The sequence below is a fragment of the Dreissena polymorpha genome, chromosome 9 (genome assembly GCF_020536995.1).
Source record: "Dreissena polymorpha isolate Duluth1 chromosome 9, UMN_Dpol_1.0, whole genome shotgun sequence".
Lineage (NCBI taxonomy): Eukaryota > Metazoa > Mollusca > Bivalvia > Myida > Dreissenidae > Dreissena > Dreissena polymorpha.
In genome coordinates this window covers 85,942,892-85,958,972 of record NC_068363.1, presented here as the reverse complement: position 1 = coordinate 85,958,972, position 16,081 = coordinate 85,942,892, and the positions used below count along the sequence as shown (strand labels likewise).

The window sequence follows — 16,081 nt, the reverse complement described above, 5'->3', positions numbered from 1 at the left end:
TTGTTCAGAGTATATTTCATGTATAAAATTAATATCGTGTTATTAAAAATCGGAAGAAACACGTTGTATGTATTTCTCTTCTCTATTTTACAAATATAAAGTGATTCAATAAAGATACGAGCTCGGCGCTTGTATGTAAGGAGTTGGTCCCGAATCAAGAAAATGGCTGAACTGCCCAATATCGGAAAACACTGCTCGGTTGGAAGTTGCAAACTGCTAGGTAAGTCGAAATATATGATAAGAAGTTAAACAAACTGTTTTATATATCGACAGTCAATAGATATTCAGTGAATAGTATTGTATTTTTCAAGTATGTTTTTCGCAAATGAAATGTCATCCTGCTGACTATTCTGCACACACGGGTCAGACACGAGACCCTATCACATCAAATTACAAATACAGTAAAACTGCGATAACTCGAGGAAGCACGGGACTGACCTCGATGCTCGAGTTATCGCAGGTTTCGAGTAATCCATGGTATTATTTGATTTCACTGTCTCGGTTGATGATGCTCAGTTTCTGACTGCAAACGCTTTATTTACATGTAAGACGGTGCTAGAAAAAAGGCTTTTTAGAACTGGCTTAAGGTTACAGTATAATAAACAAAACTATAAGGATTATCGTAAATTCGTTTAATTAATTCAACATACACACAAAACGCATATATTATAACAAATATTTCATCAATATTCAATGTACGTCTGTAGTTCCCGGTCTTTGTTATGCGTTGCTTGAAAGAATCAGCGTACTATATCTAGCGCTTTGGTGCAATTTGCAGTGTTTCACAAAGGATGACAATTTGCAGTGGTTCTCAAACTGCAACTTACTTCACACCTAATTGAGCGTCTTTTGTCTGCTTGATTGCGCTGTTTTCACAACTCAAATATTTTTAGCACCGACCAGAAGAGAAAGTGTCCTCGAATAATTGCCAGTTTATAAGGTGTGAAATGCCTTTCAGGGACCGGCACACATCCTCGAGTTATCGAAAATCGCATGTTTGAGTTATTGCGGGTATTTTTTTATAGAAATTAAAGGAAAATGCTAGGGACTTCCTTTAATGCTTGGGTAATCGCCAATTTTCGAGAAATTGCCAGCTCGAGTTATTGCAATTCTACTGTACCCCAAATGAAATTATTTTATGACAGATGTTTTCCTCTAAAACTGACAGTTTGATCATACGAATGTAGGACATTTGCCCCTTCGGACATCTGCCCCTTCATAAAATCAGGACTAAATGGACATCTGCCCCTTCACTCAAACTCTCAAGGTGGACATCTGCCCCTTCACTCAAATTCTCAAGGTGGACACAACCCATGCGTAAGACATCGGACCTCGGACATTGCCGATAAAATTTGCTGAGGTCCTGTATTATTCCCGACATTGTCGGACCTTGTGTCCGACCATAAATAAATTGTGTGTTTTGGTAAAACAATGAAAACGAAACTAGAATATGAACAAATAGCGATTTCAATGTTCAAAACCAAAATATGACCAGTATTAATGCTAATGTTAAGAACTTTATAAACACAAACGTCCGCCATTTTATACAAGCGCTTATGAAAAGTGAATTTTTGGATGGGATCATTCCCATTCCCATGGATGGGACGCAAATTGCGTCACTTCATTTACGCATGTTAAGTGGGAATGATCCCATTGAATGTGCGAGCATATTCATATTCACTGGTCATATTTGGTTATAACGACCAATCAATGAGCGACTTTAATTCAATTTATTATTCATAAATTTACGTATTCTGTGTATAGTTTCAGTGTGTTAATAATATCTCATTGTGTGCATTAATGCCGATGTATTTTTTTATTTTAAAATACTACATGTACCGAGTTGCGCGATATAGTAACGGCACATGGTCTGTTTTGTCACTCACGCTTAAACCTTTTCCATGCGTGGCACTCATCTCTGTCAGCAAAAATTTCGGCTCTTATTAAAACACAGGCTTTACATGGCATCATGTGTTATTCCGTTCTAAAAATGGACATGATGAAATATACTTCTATTTAAATTAAATTGTTACCACATGCAATTTGTAACGGGTATTGTTTTCACAACTTACTCGCCATAAGTTATTAATTGCTAACCATTTGCATTTAATTTCTCATAAGGAACAATGATTGTTTAAGTAATTGTTTATGGTAAAAAGGTGCGATGATACCCGACACCGTCTTTCTTATACTGTTTAATTACCATTGGATATTGCATAAATTTCAAAACTGTGATTTTTTGTAAATCAATCTGCGATAAACGCTAACTTCAAGACTGACGTCGATCAAAAATAATGATCGCCAGTTAAAGGGGCCTTTTCACAGATTTTGGCATGTTTTGAAGTTTGTCATTAAATGCATTATATTGATAAATGTAAACATTGGATCTAAAAAGCTCCAGTAAAAAAAATCAAGAATGAAATTTAAAAAAAATGGAAAAAAGTAGCCCGCAGCAGAGCTCGAACCAGTGACCCCCGGAGTCCTGGAGTAAAAACCAATTAGACCGCTCGACCATCCTGCCAAGTAAGTACGAGAGACGTATTTAATACTTTATAATTTATCTTCGTAGTTTCACAAAATTAAACAACAACAGAACTCTCCAAATTATTCAATCGTTTCGCGTTGCAACGCTTTATAATTTTCAGGTTTTTAAATCATCAAAAGATGCATTTAATGGCTATATTAGACCATGGTAAATGTTCAGTATTACTGTTTCCTCACACATATCATAACTAAAACGAAAATTTGCAAATCTGAAACAACTTTTTTCAATTTTGTCAATTTACCAAAACGTGAAAAGCTCCCTTTAACCATGCCCTTATGATACGCATTCTCTTTACCGATTGGACGCTTTAGCGACTGCAAAGTTACCCTAGAAGTTTTCGTGGAACATCTTTGTCAGCATACATGGCTGTGTAATGTGACTATTATTCGATATTAGACAACAATGTGAGTGTGGATTATCGGACGTCCGAGTGCCTTCCGCAATTTGTTAAAAGGACGTTATACTGCCGATTTTTGGCGTAATTTACGGCAGGAAGTGCTGACTAAACGGGCATAAATTTAATTGTTATTTTATTGTATTTAGATTTGTAAAACAGTGTGAACGTCATAACGATAAAAAAACTAAACACTGTATTTTTATTGTTTGTTTAAAGCAGAATAAAGTCCGGTAAAATGCGGTGAGGTCCGGTACATTTTAAAAGTTATCGGACCTCATGTCCAGTAAAATTTGTTTGTCTTACGCATGGGTTGGGTGGACATTTGCCCCTTCACTTAATTTCTCAAGGTGGACATTTGCCATCTACCCTCTGTTGCCGGCCTAGCTACGCGCAATTTGCATACTTTGGGTTCGACGATAAACTATTGATCATTCGAGGGTTAAAGTTTTAATAGATCCAGATAAAGGTATCTGAAATAGAAACAATTAATACATGCAATTAGGTATATAATCAAGATAATATATGTATGCATTCAAATTAAATAAATACACGCAATTAGGTATATAATCAAGATAATATATGTATGTGTCAAATGAAATACACATTAATAATGACCAGCGTTTCATGGCGATGTGAATATTACTCGCAATAAGGTATTATAATAAATAACTAATAAACACAAACGTAACTGTGTCTTAAACAATAATACAAACAATTGACAGAGAATCTTAATTAAAGATTTAAACTAGTTACCTGCAGGAATACAAAATGTCCTACACAAACAATATAATGTTTCAATCAAAATAGAATGGCTGTCTGAAACAACGTTCAACAAGCAACTGAATAAAGGAGGGAAAGTGAATGATCGGTTGTTCTGTGCATGTGCTAAAGTAGGTTAAATTCAACTATATGTTAACTATAAAACAACTAAGACTGCAGTCTAGGCTTTATATCAGAGCTACCTAATACTACTCGACATTAATAACAAATAAATAAATAAGAATTTATACCCTGTGACACCTCAATTTCTCAAGGTGGACATTTGCCCTTTCAGACATTTGCCCCTCTATTGCATTAACAATAAACATTGTTGTCCCCTACTTATGGTTTGCGCTCTGTCTGTCAGTCTGTCCGTCACACTTTTCTGGATCCTGCGATAACTTTAAAGTTCTTCAAATTTTTTCATGATACTTTAAACATGGATAGATGGCAATATGGATATTATGCACGTCATTTCATTTTGTTCCTACGTCAAGCATTCTGGTTGCTATGGCAACAAATTAAAAAAAATACTGACAATGGTGGAGTTTCACCGGTAGGGGACTATATTGCTTGGCAATCTCTTGTTTATTTTATCATTATCTTTATTTACTAATTTTCAAACATGCATGCACATAATTATGCTAATATATGACAATAATATAATAATGTGACAATTTTTTGCCATTTAAGAGGTGGTCTGCAATTATTCAATTAAATTAAGGTATTGATCTATAGCATCAAATGTAAAGAATAAAAGCAATTAATGATAATTGTTATGTCACTTGTTTAGCTGTAAAAAAAACTGTGAAAATTACTTAACACTTAATATTGATAATAAGGATAGTTAAACTAAATAATGTTGCTGTTTTTTCAACATTAAAGAGGTGGTCTGCAATTATTTAATTCATGAAAGTATTGATCTAGAGCATCAAATATAATGCATTTAAATGTAAATATATTTTAAAAAGAACAATAATAAAATAGAATAATTGAATTATCTTTTATGAAATACTTTAGTACAAAAATAAATATTTCTAAAATTATTCAATGACACAAATAACAAAATTAAATGACTCAGTTGAGTTGTGTTTAAATTAAATTCATTTGAAAGAACACTTATCAAACAATGAGAATGACATGAATAACCAATAAGCACTTGCTATATACTTGCCAAAAATTTCCAAATAGTCCCGATTAGTAAAAAATGTTAGGGTTGATCTAAAGAATGCTCCCACAGTGGGGATCAAACCGGAGACCTCCAGATCGCTAGACGAACACCATATCCACTATGCCATGGCGATCTTAATATAGTTAATGTTGCAATTGTTAGATTGATAGGCAGTCTAATTCATAGTACAAATGTAAATGCATTTTTAAGAATACTGTTTGAGTAAAATCTGAAACTTGTCATGCCTTTTTTTTTCTTGAACAGAACAGACCATATACATGTACAGAACAGACCATATACATCTACAGAACAGACCATATACATGTAGTGTTGTTTATATATCAATCAAACAATTTCAGTCAATGTTACATGTACAAAATAGTAATAATATACAATGACATATCTTCAATTGAAAAGTGGGCTTCATATAATATTGGCAATTTGTTTCCTAAAAAAATAAAGGGACTTATTCATAGATTGTTGAAATGACAATTTTCCAAAATGTTTGTCCAGCTTTAAAAATCGAAGAAAGGCGTTTGTCAGGAAGCAAAATAACACGAATGACATAGGCTCACACTTAAAATGACATTTTTCTTGCAAGTAATCATCATAAGAAATTGATAAAATTATTAAGTATTAGAGTCACAAAACAATTGAATATTTAGGCGTATTTGACAGATTTTGGCATGTTTTAAAGTTTGTCATTAAATGCTTTCTATTGATAACTGTAAACATTTCCTCTCAAAAGCTCCTGTAAAAAATCAAGAATAAAATTTAAAAAAGAAAAAAACGTTACCCTCATTAGGGCTCGAACCACTCACCCCTGGAGTCCTAGCGTAAAAAGTATGCGACCTAGACCCCTCGACCATTCTTCTGCATACAAAGATAGAAGTATTTTATGCTACATACTAGTATAAGCAATCATCGCAGTTTCACAAAAAATAGCAACAACAACAGATCTCTCGAAATTATTCAATCGTTTCGTGTTGCAAAGCTTTATAATTTTCAGGATTTTAAATCGTCAAAAGATGCATATAATAGCTATATTAGAGCATGGTAAATGTTCAGTATTACTGTTTCCTCATAAATATCATAACTAAATCGAAAATTTGCGAATCTGAAACAACTTTTTTAAATTTTGTCAATTTACCAAAACGTGAAAAGGCCCCTTTAATTATTTATCATTTGTATGTAGCTTTTGTTATATTTTGTGATGAAACATGGATTGCATATAAAAAGTATTTATTTGTACCCAGTGGCTGTTAACAAGTCAGGACATGTGGTCTTATATCTTGGACAAGTTTGAAAATGGTTGTTTTCCAAAATAAAAACATGTTCATATGCATTTGAATTCAATTAACATGTGTTTTAGTAGTTTATCAAAATGTGTCTATTGAAAGGTAAATGTTACTATTTCAGTATTTTTTATATATAAGACTGTCTAATTAAAACAGCTTGTGAGGCAGTGCCATTTAATTAAACAAACATCTTCCATTTCGACACTCTTGCACATTTTCCTTTCATTATAAATGCAATTGCTATGTTACAGATTTCCTTCCATTTGCTTGTGATGGTTGTAAAAAGATCTTCTGGTAAGCAAATCTCATGTATCTACAATTATTCCTAATGTTGTTTAAGAACATCTTTTAAAAATAAATTTTGAACAAAACCCTTCAAATACATTCACATGTTACATTTATGCCAAGCATTTTATGTTCTCTCGTTCAATAAGCGCTTTTGTGATCATTCTATTTTGATGAATGTCAAGTGGGGTCAAAATTCAGAAAACCCTATTTACGGTACCGCTCCTGAAGTGACATTAAAGACCCTATCTGGATCAAACTTTGTTAGAATGTTTATTTTGACAATATGTAATCCAAGTTTCAATCTGGTACAAGTGGAACCAAAAACTAGGTCGCAAGTTATCTTAGAAATATCTTATAACAATTCTAAAAGCCTTATTAATGACTCATTCGTGATGAAACATGAGTGAGATTGATCTTAAAAATATATAGGTCAAGTTCAAAAGAAGTCAACTTGGATAAATTGTATGTCACCTATTCAAATCTTAGAAAAACCTTGTTACCACTTTAGAAGCACATTGGAAGCGCAATTCATTAGTCATTACTCAATTTTGATGAAACTTTCTGAGAAAGTTTATATTTACAATATAACGGCCAAGTTTTGTCATCTTGATCAAGTGGGGTCAAAATCTAAGTCATCAGTTCAAATCTTAGAAATACCTCTAGAAGCCACATTTATGATTTACTCCTGATGAAATTGGGTAAACAGCTTTATATCTTGACAATGTTTTGGTCAGGTTTGAATCGGAGCTAAGTGGGGACAGAAACTAGGTTAACAGGTTAAATCTAAAAAAAGTTTCCACACACACTCTTATCCACATTTATTACTCAATCTCATATAACTTTGCTTGAATATTTATATCTGCAATATCTAGGAACAGTTTCAATTTGGGCCATGTGTGGTCAAAAACTATGTACCTAGATCCACTTTAACAAAATGAAATAAAATCAAAATGATGTCTTATTTCTGATTAGCTTAGCCATGAATTCATATGCTGATATTTAACATTTGGTAATAAACAAAAGCAATATTTCACAGGTGAGCAATTTTTATTTTAAGGCTTTTTATAATGGCCTTGTGGTTGAAATTAAAATCTTTTGCATAAAAATCAGTTCATATGTAACATGCATTTGAACCTGTGTCATATTAAAATATATTGAACTGTATTTTGAGGACAGCACCTTTATAGTATGAAGGGAAAGCTCTAGAGTGAAATCGTTCTGCTCTTTTTTGTCTCCTGCCTCTTTGAACTGGTCAAAACAAAGAATCCTTTCAAATATGCAATGACAAATGTAAAGCCTTAATTACATATGTTAGTTTTGGAAATTCTTTGAATTTAGCCTATTTTAGGAAAATGTCACAAGGCTGGTTCGTTTTTTCTTCCTTGTTCATTTTTGTAGCATCCTGTACCTTTTATGATCATAAACATAGCCCTTTATAACAATGCAAGATAGCTCTTTTGAAACTATCAAGTAATATTAAAGGTAGAATAAATTATCATATTTATTTATTTATGCCCCCCTTCAAAGAAGAGGGGGTATATTGTTTTGCACATGTCGGTCCGTCCACCAACTGGTTTCCAGATGATGACTCAAGAACGCTTAGGCCTAGGATCATGAAACTTCATAGGTACATTGATCATGACTGGCAGATGACCCCTATTGATTTTCAGGTCACTAGGTCAAATGTCAAGGTCACAGTGACTTGAAACAGTAAAATAGTTTTCGGATGATTACTCAAGAATGCTTAGGCCTAGGATCAGGAAACTTCATAGATACATTGATCATGACTGTAAGATGACCCCTATTGCTTTTCAGGTCAATAGGTCATATGTCAAGGTCACAGTGACTCTATACAGTAAAATGGTTTCCCGATGATAACTCAAGAATGCTTAGGCCTAGGATCATGAAAAGTACATTGATCATGAATGGCAGATGACCCCTGATTTTCAGGTCACTAGGTTAAAGGTCAAGGTCACAGTGACCTGAAGAGTAAAATGGTTTCTAACGTATTCAGACAATGGCTGCCACTACAACGGACAGCTCATTTAGGGGGCATGCATGTTTTACAAACAGCCCTTGTCTAATTTCATTTATACTTAAAAAATAATTTTCTTATCTTAAAAAAATATTTTTCAGTTCAGAACACAGAGTGAAAGATGTTCACTGTTGCTCATCGGTAAGTGGAAACAAATAAGTAAATAACAGTATTGATATAATTTGTTTAATTAGGCACAATTTACTGTAATCTGTTTCTGGTTACATAAAGCCAGATGATATACCTAACCTTGAATAAATTAGTATATATATATACAATATAAAATATTAAAATAAATAATACATGTTTAAATATTTACCAATTTATATTCAGGAATATATATCAAAGGCAACCGGAGAATTCAGTGGAGTTAAAGGATATGATTGTTCCTTGTTGGGGTGCAAAAAGCGGGAACTGACACCCATTATGTGTGAAAAGTGCAGGCTGTCGTTCTGCCTCAGGTTTGGTTCACATGCACGTTAGTTTTTTTTACAGATATATAGAGAATATTATGTGAGTTTTGGATAAAGATCAAGTTTATCATGCGAGGCTTAGAACCGATGTAGTGCGAGGCTTGCCGAGCGCTAACATGGTTCGTGCCGAGCATGATAAACTTGATCTTTATCCAAAACTCACATAATATTCTATTTATCCTATTATTTTGTGGTCGTTTATCGATCAAAAAGAGTAAAAATACTTTTAAATTCAAAGAAACAGGGCTGGTTTTCCAAGTTGACTCCGAAGTGTTTGTTTACTTCAACGTCATCATTTGCTATGACGTCACATTGAAACATATAGTGTTCTTAAGATAGAGATCGGAAAACCATGGTCTAAAAATAGCGATAGTATAAAGGTGAAGTTTATATGATCGTTGTTATACTATCAATTTTCATCTGGTAATAGGATAAAATTGTTGTTATACCTCCAATACAAAATAAATTATTCTGGAATCTTCATGAATGGCTGTCCACCCACTGTCCAATGACTGGTTGTATTCTCCAACTCTTTTTCCACACTTACAACATTCAAACTAACTCATATTATGAAGTTCAGACTTTGCAATTGTTATTGCCCATGGTTGGAAAAGTAACAAAGTTATGCTCTCGTTTCAAGTCAAAATTTCTGTAACATTATTGTTGTTTCCATAGTTAAAATATACATCTCTGAAATTGCAACATCAATTGGTGTCATATTTGATATGTAACATAGTATATTGGCCCTCTATTAAGTTTCATTTATACAACGACACCAAGTTTATACTGTGGATATGACCAAGTCTCACTCTTGACATGTTTTGCATGGGATATCAATCTGTACTAATAACAGTAACAGAAAATAATCCTAGGTTAAAATTTAAGGCCCTGAGGTCATCGGTTTGATTTCCATGATTGGCACCTTTTTTTAGATCTCCCCGAAAGGCAACAAGCACTGGTTCTACTCTTGCAGGGGATCTGAGAGCCTTTCAATACACCAAAGGCTTTTGATGAAACGGAGCTAAAATAAAATGGTTTAAACTAAAAATGATGTGCATACGGATTAATTTTATTATGAGTAAGTGCTTTATTTATTTATAAGCTACTGTTTCTGCAATTATTTTAAGTTTAAAAAAGCGTGTATACTGGAGTTACAATAATGAATGGTCTATTGGTTGGTCCACTGGTTGGTCTGTTACAATTTCTTGTCTTTCAAACTACTCCTTCAATTTCTGTTTGATTTTAGATTAAATGCTGCATATTGTAAAGAAATATTGTGTGTCACGATGTTTGTTTTTGTCTAAATGCCACCTTATGTAAAGTTTTATCCTTTTATAAATACATCTTTATATCTTTATTGGCGTCGCACTGAAGTGCGGATACTCATATGTAATACGTTTTTTTTTTCGCTTATGAGAGGAGAAGTTATTTTACAGATCAATGTATATATTTTTGTTGTCAGAATATCTTGCAAAGTGGTGATTTTTTGTGTAAATTAGTGTAAATAAGTACTGCATTTGTGCCTATTACATTTACTACAACATTTATTGCCAATAATGCAAAGCTAATTCTTTTAATTAATAACTGATCACAGGGACTGGGCAATAATAAAAGATCACAGGGACTGGCAAATACGTGAACCGGTGAAATTTTCTGGTTTTGTATAAAAACAGAACATAATTAAAATATATTAATTTTGTGTTTTTTCTAACAATAGCGCAGACTTTTGCTGTTCGAGTTTTGGTTAACGCGTATTTTCTTCAATTTTGCAAGACGACAGTGATTACACGGTTTATTGCTTTATTGATAACCGTTACACTACAGTCACTTATTAATATCTTAGTTAGAAGGTGATTTTTCAAGCGGTTCCATAGTGTAGTGGTTACACGCTCGCTTCACATGTGAGAGGCCCAAGGTTCGAGCCCCAGTAGAATCAAATTATTTTATTTGTGTTCTATGTTACCGGGGTAACTTTTTGTTTTGATGTAGACATTTTAGTTTAAATAAATATGCTGTTTTATTGTAACCATTTTTCGTTTTTATTATGCCCATGAAATATATGTGTCAGAGGGTGGGGGGTTTGTAAACACATTTAAACTTTTACAGTGTTTTCAGATCAATGAGTACTCAACCCCTATCGTAAATGAGCAACGTAAGAATAAGTTCAGAATCATCTCCCCTTGAAGTTGAGAAAAATATGAAATTAAGCTTACAAGATGAAGCAGATTTTTTTTAAACCTACACAGTTCTGTTCCATTAATGAAAACTGCACATGGATGCCAGTAAAAAAAGGAAACCAATGTAAATAAAATGAACTATGAAATATTTGGGGGTTTCAACACAAAATCATAGATAATGGTTATTTGGGGGTTATTATATAACACAACATCATAGATACTGGTTATTTGGGGGTTATAACACAAAATCATAGATAATGGTTATACCAGTAAGTTATCTTTTTCTATTTTGTTTAAAATAATCGGCCAATATATTAATATTTACAGTAGAAAAAAATCGTTCCATGTAACTTCATTGAGTGCCTTTTACACTGAAATTCCCGACGCCCTTTGATGCTTTGCATCAATACTTATCTTGTTAGGAAATGCATTAAAGTATTTTGAAACAAGTGGGCAGACATATTAACCTTTATGAGACAGTTCATACCGTGTGCAAAAAACACATGGATGCCTTCATGGTCAATGTCATATTTCTGTATCAAAGCAGGTTGTGGTTTTAATAATCACCTTCAGTGACCTCTAGTTCATTATAAATTCACATGATATAGTTGACCATATTCCATTGCACATGTCAAATAAATGAAATATTTCATGAATGTGGTTTTGTGGTACGTCGTATCGTCCAAGTTTATTGTGAGATGTTGTATTCATGGGCCAATATGGTGAGAGGAATGCTGTGTTACAATACACTGAAACACCACAGTCATGTAACGTCTGATTGATTTATTACATCCTTAAGACAAAAACAAATAAAAAAAATATTATTTAAAACAAATATTTAACATTTGCATATTAATACAATATGAATACAAATCCTTGTGTTTTAAACAGAAATGCATGAATACATGTACATTGTATGACATGCGCTATTCAGAAAGTGTATTATGTATGTCTAAAAATAAAACAGGTGTTTCCAAATATTTCGTTACAGACATTTACGATACATAACATAAAGAACACTTTCCCAGCTGCAGGAAACAAATTTCACTCCATTAAATACAGAATTCCTATTCAGGGGCATGAAGTTTTTAGCAAACTTACCCCATTTATACATTGAAATTATTTATCGGTATACCATGTATAAGAAAAAAAGTATTTGCTTATTATTCCTCGCCAAAGGGGGAGGGATGTAGAATTGGTGTTGTCCTTCCGTCTGTCGGTCCATCTGTCTGTCATAAACAAAATGTATGTGGCAGGGATATCAATTCATAAAATTTGCTTGCTGTACCCAACAATCATGCTGATTATTATATGCCATTAGATTTAAACTTGTTTTAGTCACAGACATGAGGTGGATCATAATTGTTCCAAACTGGAGAAGACAGATACAACCACTTCAGTCTCACGCACAGCTGAACATGTGAAAACAATTCTAGGTACTATTTAACAATGTTCAATTTATACAAGCAGTTTAAGACCAGTTGCATGATCCATTAATATCACTGTTTTGGATCTCTATTTGATACCTTTGCCACTAATAACTTCAAACTGATGTTTGTGGATAAATTATTAAAATACCGATTCAATGAATAATTATGTTAGTTTCCATATCATAGTCAAGTAAAAGTGACAAACGTGGTAATGAGCAAGACAGAGTTTTCAAAAACAATTGAAGTATGTAACATTATTAATACTAATGAAGTTCAAAAGTTGTTCATGCGCAAGTAATTTTATTAATGCTTTGTAATATGAATTTTGTTTATGTCATCCATTTTTGGAAATTATGTCAGTACCATGATTTTATGTTTTCGAAGAAAAGTTCATAGTGGCAATCACTATTCTGTATGCCTCTTCCAGTTTTTTTTATGCCATGCATTTATGATTACATATTTGCTTTTGTTTTTTTTTTAATCAAGTGCAACAAGGTGATGTTTCATGCTGGTTGATCAATTCAATGTGCTTATTTAATAGTAGATCTATCATTTAAATAGCTCTTATGAATAAGTAATCTTTTTTCCAATTAAAATTTAAACAAAACTAATAAGGTTTTGTAAACACATTGCTTTTATTCCACTTAATATGGTTCATGCTTGATCATAGTCAAAAAGTGTAAAAGATCATTGAATTGAATGTGATTCTTTCTGTTCTATTTGAAAGAGGTATTAACTTAAAATTCACATTAAAAATACACTATGCTTCATGTGAATAATTGTAAACTTTGCTCAGATTGTATATTTTACTAAAAATGTCTGAAGGAATACATTCATGCTTTGTTCAGAATCCAAAACTGGTGAGTCATCAAAACGTCGACAAGGCGTGAAAAATGCCAAGATGGCCGCCAAGGTGTCGTTGATGAAAATGAAGATGAAGTCCTTGGGGGATCCTGGGTGTCCGGAGGCAGAAAGGGTTTATTTCCAGGTTTACCCTCCACTAGAATGCCAGAAACCTGAACAGCCATTGTACTTTTCAAAGGTGACAAACTTGATAAAAAATCTCACAATGCCATGGGTTTTTGCACGTCACAAACCTTGGGTTTTTGCAGGTCACAAGTGAAGACTTTGGTTTTTTGTATGTCACAAACCTTGCAATTTGGCACGTCTAAAGACCTTGGGGGTTTTTATGTCACAAGACCTTGGGTTTTTGTATTGTAGAATTATAGCATTCTTTAAAACATAAAAAATACATGACGACATTGATTGTTCTTCTTGCTTTTAAATGCAATTGATATGGTGTTTATTGTTACATGATTTCAATTTAAACTCCCTGCAAAATCGTGCAATGTTATATCCCAAGTCTATTTAAGATTTAAAATATGGAAAAAACTGTAGAATGCTTTGAATATTTTGTACTGTTCTTGCTGTTGGGAGAATTTCAAAATTGCATCTAAATTAACATATGTAAACTCAAAACACAAATATTTGAATTAATTTAAACCTATATTTCTTTAGCATGATTCCATCTTTATTGTATTTCCTGCGTAGAACCAGTATTTGGTGGAGCTCTAAAGAATGCTCCCAGTGGGATCAAACTTGTGACCTTCCTGTCACTGGACAAACACAATATCCACTACGCCACGGGGTATTTGAATTAATTTCAAATATCAATGCTCCTGTTAAGTAGCATTTCATGGACAGTGTCGTTTCTTATTATACCCCCATAAACGAAGTTTAGGGGGGTATATAGGAGTGAGCTTGTCTTTCGGTCGGTCGGTCTGTCGGTCATATTAAGTGTCCGCCCTCTAATTCAAGTTGTTTTTATCCGATCTTCACCAAACTTGGTCAGATGTTGTATCTTGATGATGTCTAGGTCAAGTTCGAATATGGGTCATGCCGGGTCAAAAACTAGGTCACGGGGTCACTAAGTGCGTTTTAAACATTGAGCATGGTGTTCGCTCTCAAATTGAAGTAGTTTTCATCCGAGCTTCACCAAACTTGGTCAGAAGTTATATCTAAATGATTTCTAGACCAAGATTGAACGTGGGTCATGTCAGGTCAAAAACTAGGTCAAGGGGTCACTTAGTGTGTTTTAATCATTGAGCATGGTGTCTGCTCTCTAATTCAAGTAGTTTTCATCCGATCTTCACCACACTTGGTCAGAAGTTGTATCTAGATGATGTGTAGGTCAAGTTCGAACATGGGCCATGCCGGGTCAAAACTAGGTCACAAGGTCACTTAGTGCATTTTAAACATTGAGCATGGTGTCTGCTGTTTTTTGTGAAGACAACCTGCAAAATATTCTGTGTCAATGCGGCATGTGGGGGTATTCGTCACGTCTGTGATAAAGCTCTAGTTTCAGGTCTGGACCATTGGAAGGGCTATAGATAGCATAGCCGAGAGGCTGAAACTGCCAAACAAAAACAATGTTCAGGACGCAAAGGTATCCAGTTTAAGGTCAACAATTATGTTCATGGCCTCTTGTTAATAGTTCGTACCCAGGTTTGAATTGTCATTCTGTTAACTTAAATTAAATAATCTTAACCTAAACATGAATAGTGGTGAGAAGATTTATCAGAATAAAACATTTGAAAAATATTGTAGAATTTGAAACACGTCCTTCATGAAAAGTTAAAAATCCTTGAGAAATCGCTAGATGAGCTACAAATGGAACATATACACTGGTTTCCCTCTCAGAGCTGGTACATGACAAGGTACGATCAATGGGTGCAAAATTTGTTTTCTTCAAAGACTAGAGAACTAGTCTGGAGTCAGTGGCCCCAACTTAAGGGCACAAGATATGTGTTTGAACAGTTTAATGACTTTGTGTCACATGAGTGCAATGAAAATGCAATACAGCATGAATGATCTTTTCAGAAATTGCGCCTTTTTTCTGCGGACACTGGTGCTTTACTTGCCACAGACTGTGATATAGGGTGCATGGTGCAGCAAGAGTTGGTTTTCAGTGGATCGCCCGTTATTCTAGAGTATGTGGACAGCAGCTGTGTAGAATTGCAAGACCTTATTCAATATAAAGTATCACGATGACATGTTTTGGATGATTTGTACTATGCATAGTGCTTTTGTTTTGATAAAATCTCAAAATGCTGCAACAACTTAATGTTCTTTTTATCATGGTTCAAGTGTACCGGTAATTTAAAACACAACTGCCCCTTTTAACTTAGTTAAAAAAACTTTTGAAAATGTTAACATTAAAAAAAACCGTACACATTTTTTATTTAACACCTTACTGTTTTGTTTTTGTTTCTTAAAAAAATTAATACAGGGATCTAAGAGAATATTTTTTTAATGAGGTCAAGACCAACAAAAATAACATATTTTATAAGTATAGATCTACATGTTTGCTGTATTCCATAGTTGATCTCAAGGTTGGTTATTTTGTCAATGCACGATTGATTATGTAATAAAAGCTCACAAACCATATCGTTCTTAGAACTTCAATGCTTGTGTCCATAAATCCACGAAGGTTTTTTTTACATTATTG

The 16,081-nt window shown here is 33.5% G+C and overlaps 1 protein-coding gene across 3 annotated transcripts; it reads left to right on the top strand.

The window, feature by feature from the left end:
• Positions 1 to 40: 40 nt before the first annotated feature.
• LOC127843636 (AN1-type zinc finger protein 1-like) lies at positions 41 to 16,018 on the top strand. Of its 3 annotated transcripts, XM_052373340.1 has the most exons (9): positions 41 to 220; positions 6,422 to 6,464; positions 8,595 to 8,634; positions 8,827 to 8,954; positions 12,482 to 12,579; positions 13,422 to 13,615; positions 14,939 to 15,019; positions 15,181 to 15,290; positions 15,454 to 16,018. In XM_052373340.1, exons 1-9 carry the CDS (start codon positions 163 to 165, stop codon positions 15,509 to 15,511), a joined length of 810 nt encoding a protein of 269 aa, XP_052229300.1. In that variant the 5' UTR covers positions 41 to 162; the 3' UTR covers positions 15,512 to 16,018. The 3 variants fall into 3 exon arrangements, with proteins under 3 accessions (XP_052229300.1, XP_052229301.1, XP_052229299.1); XM_052373339.1 differs by lacking the exon at positions 15,181 to 15,290 and having other exon boundaries at positions 74 to 220; XM_052373341.1 differs by lacking the exons at positions 14,939 to 15,019; positions 15,181 to 15,290 and having other exon boundaries at positions 51 to 220.
• Positions 16,019 to 16,081: the final 63 nt, after the last annotated feature.

Coding starts and splice junctions, on each gene's coding strand:
- LOC127843636 (XM_052373339.1), top strand. CDS start 163: ATGGCTGAACTGCCCAATATCGGAAAACACTGCTCGGTTGGAAGTTGC. Junction 221..6,421: donor TGGAAGTTGCAAACTGCTAG/GTAAGTCGAAAT, acceptor GCTATGTTACAG/ATTTCCTTCCATTTGCTTGT. Junction 8,635..8,826: donor ATGTTCACTGTTGCTCATCG/GTAAGTGGAAAC, acceptor ATTTATATTCAG/GAATATATATCAAAGGCAAC.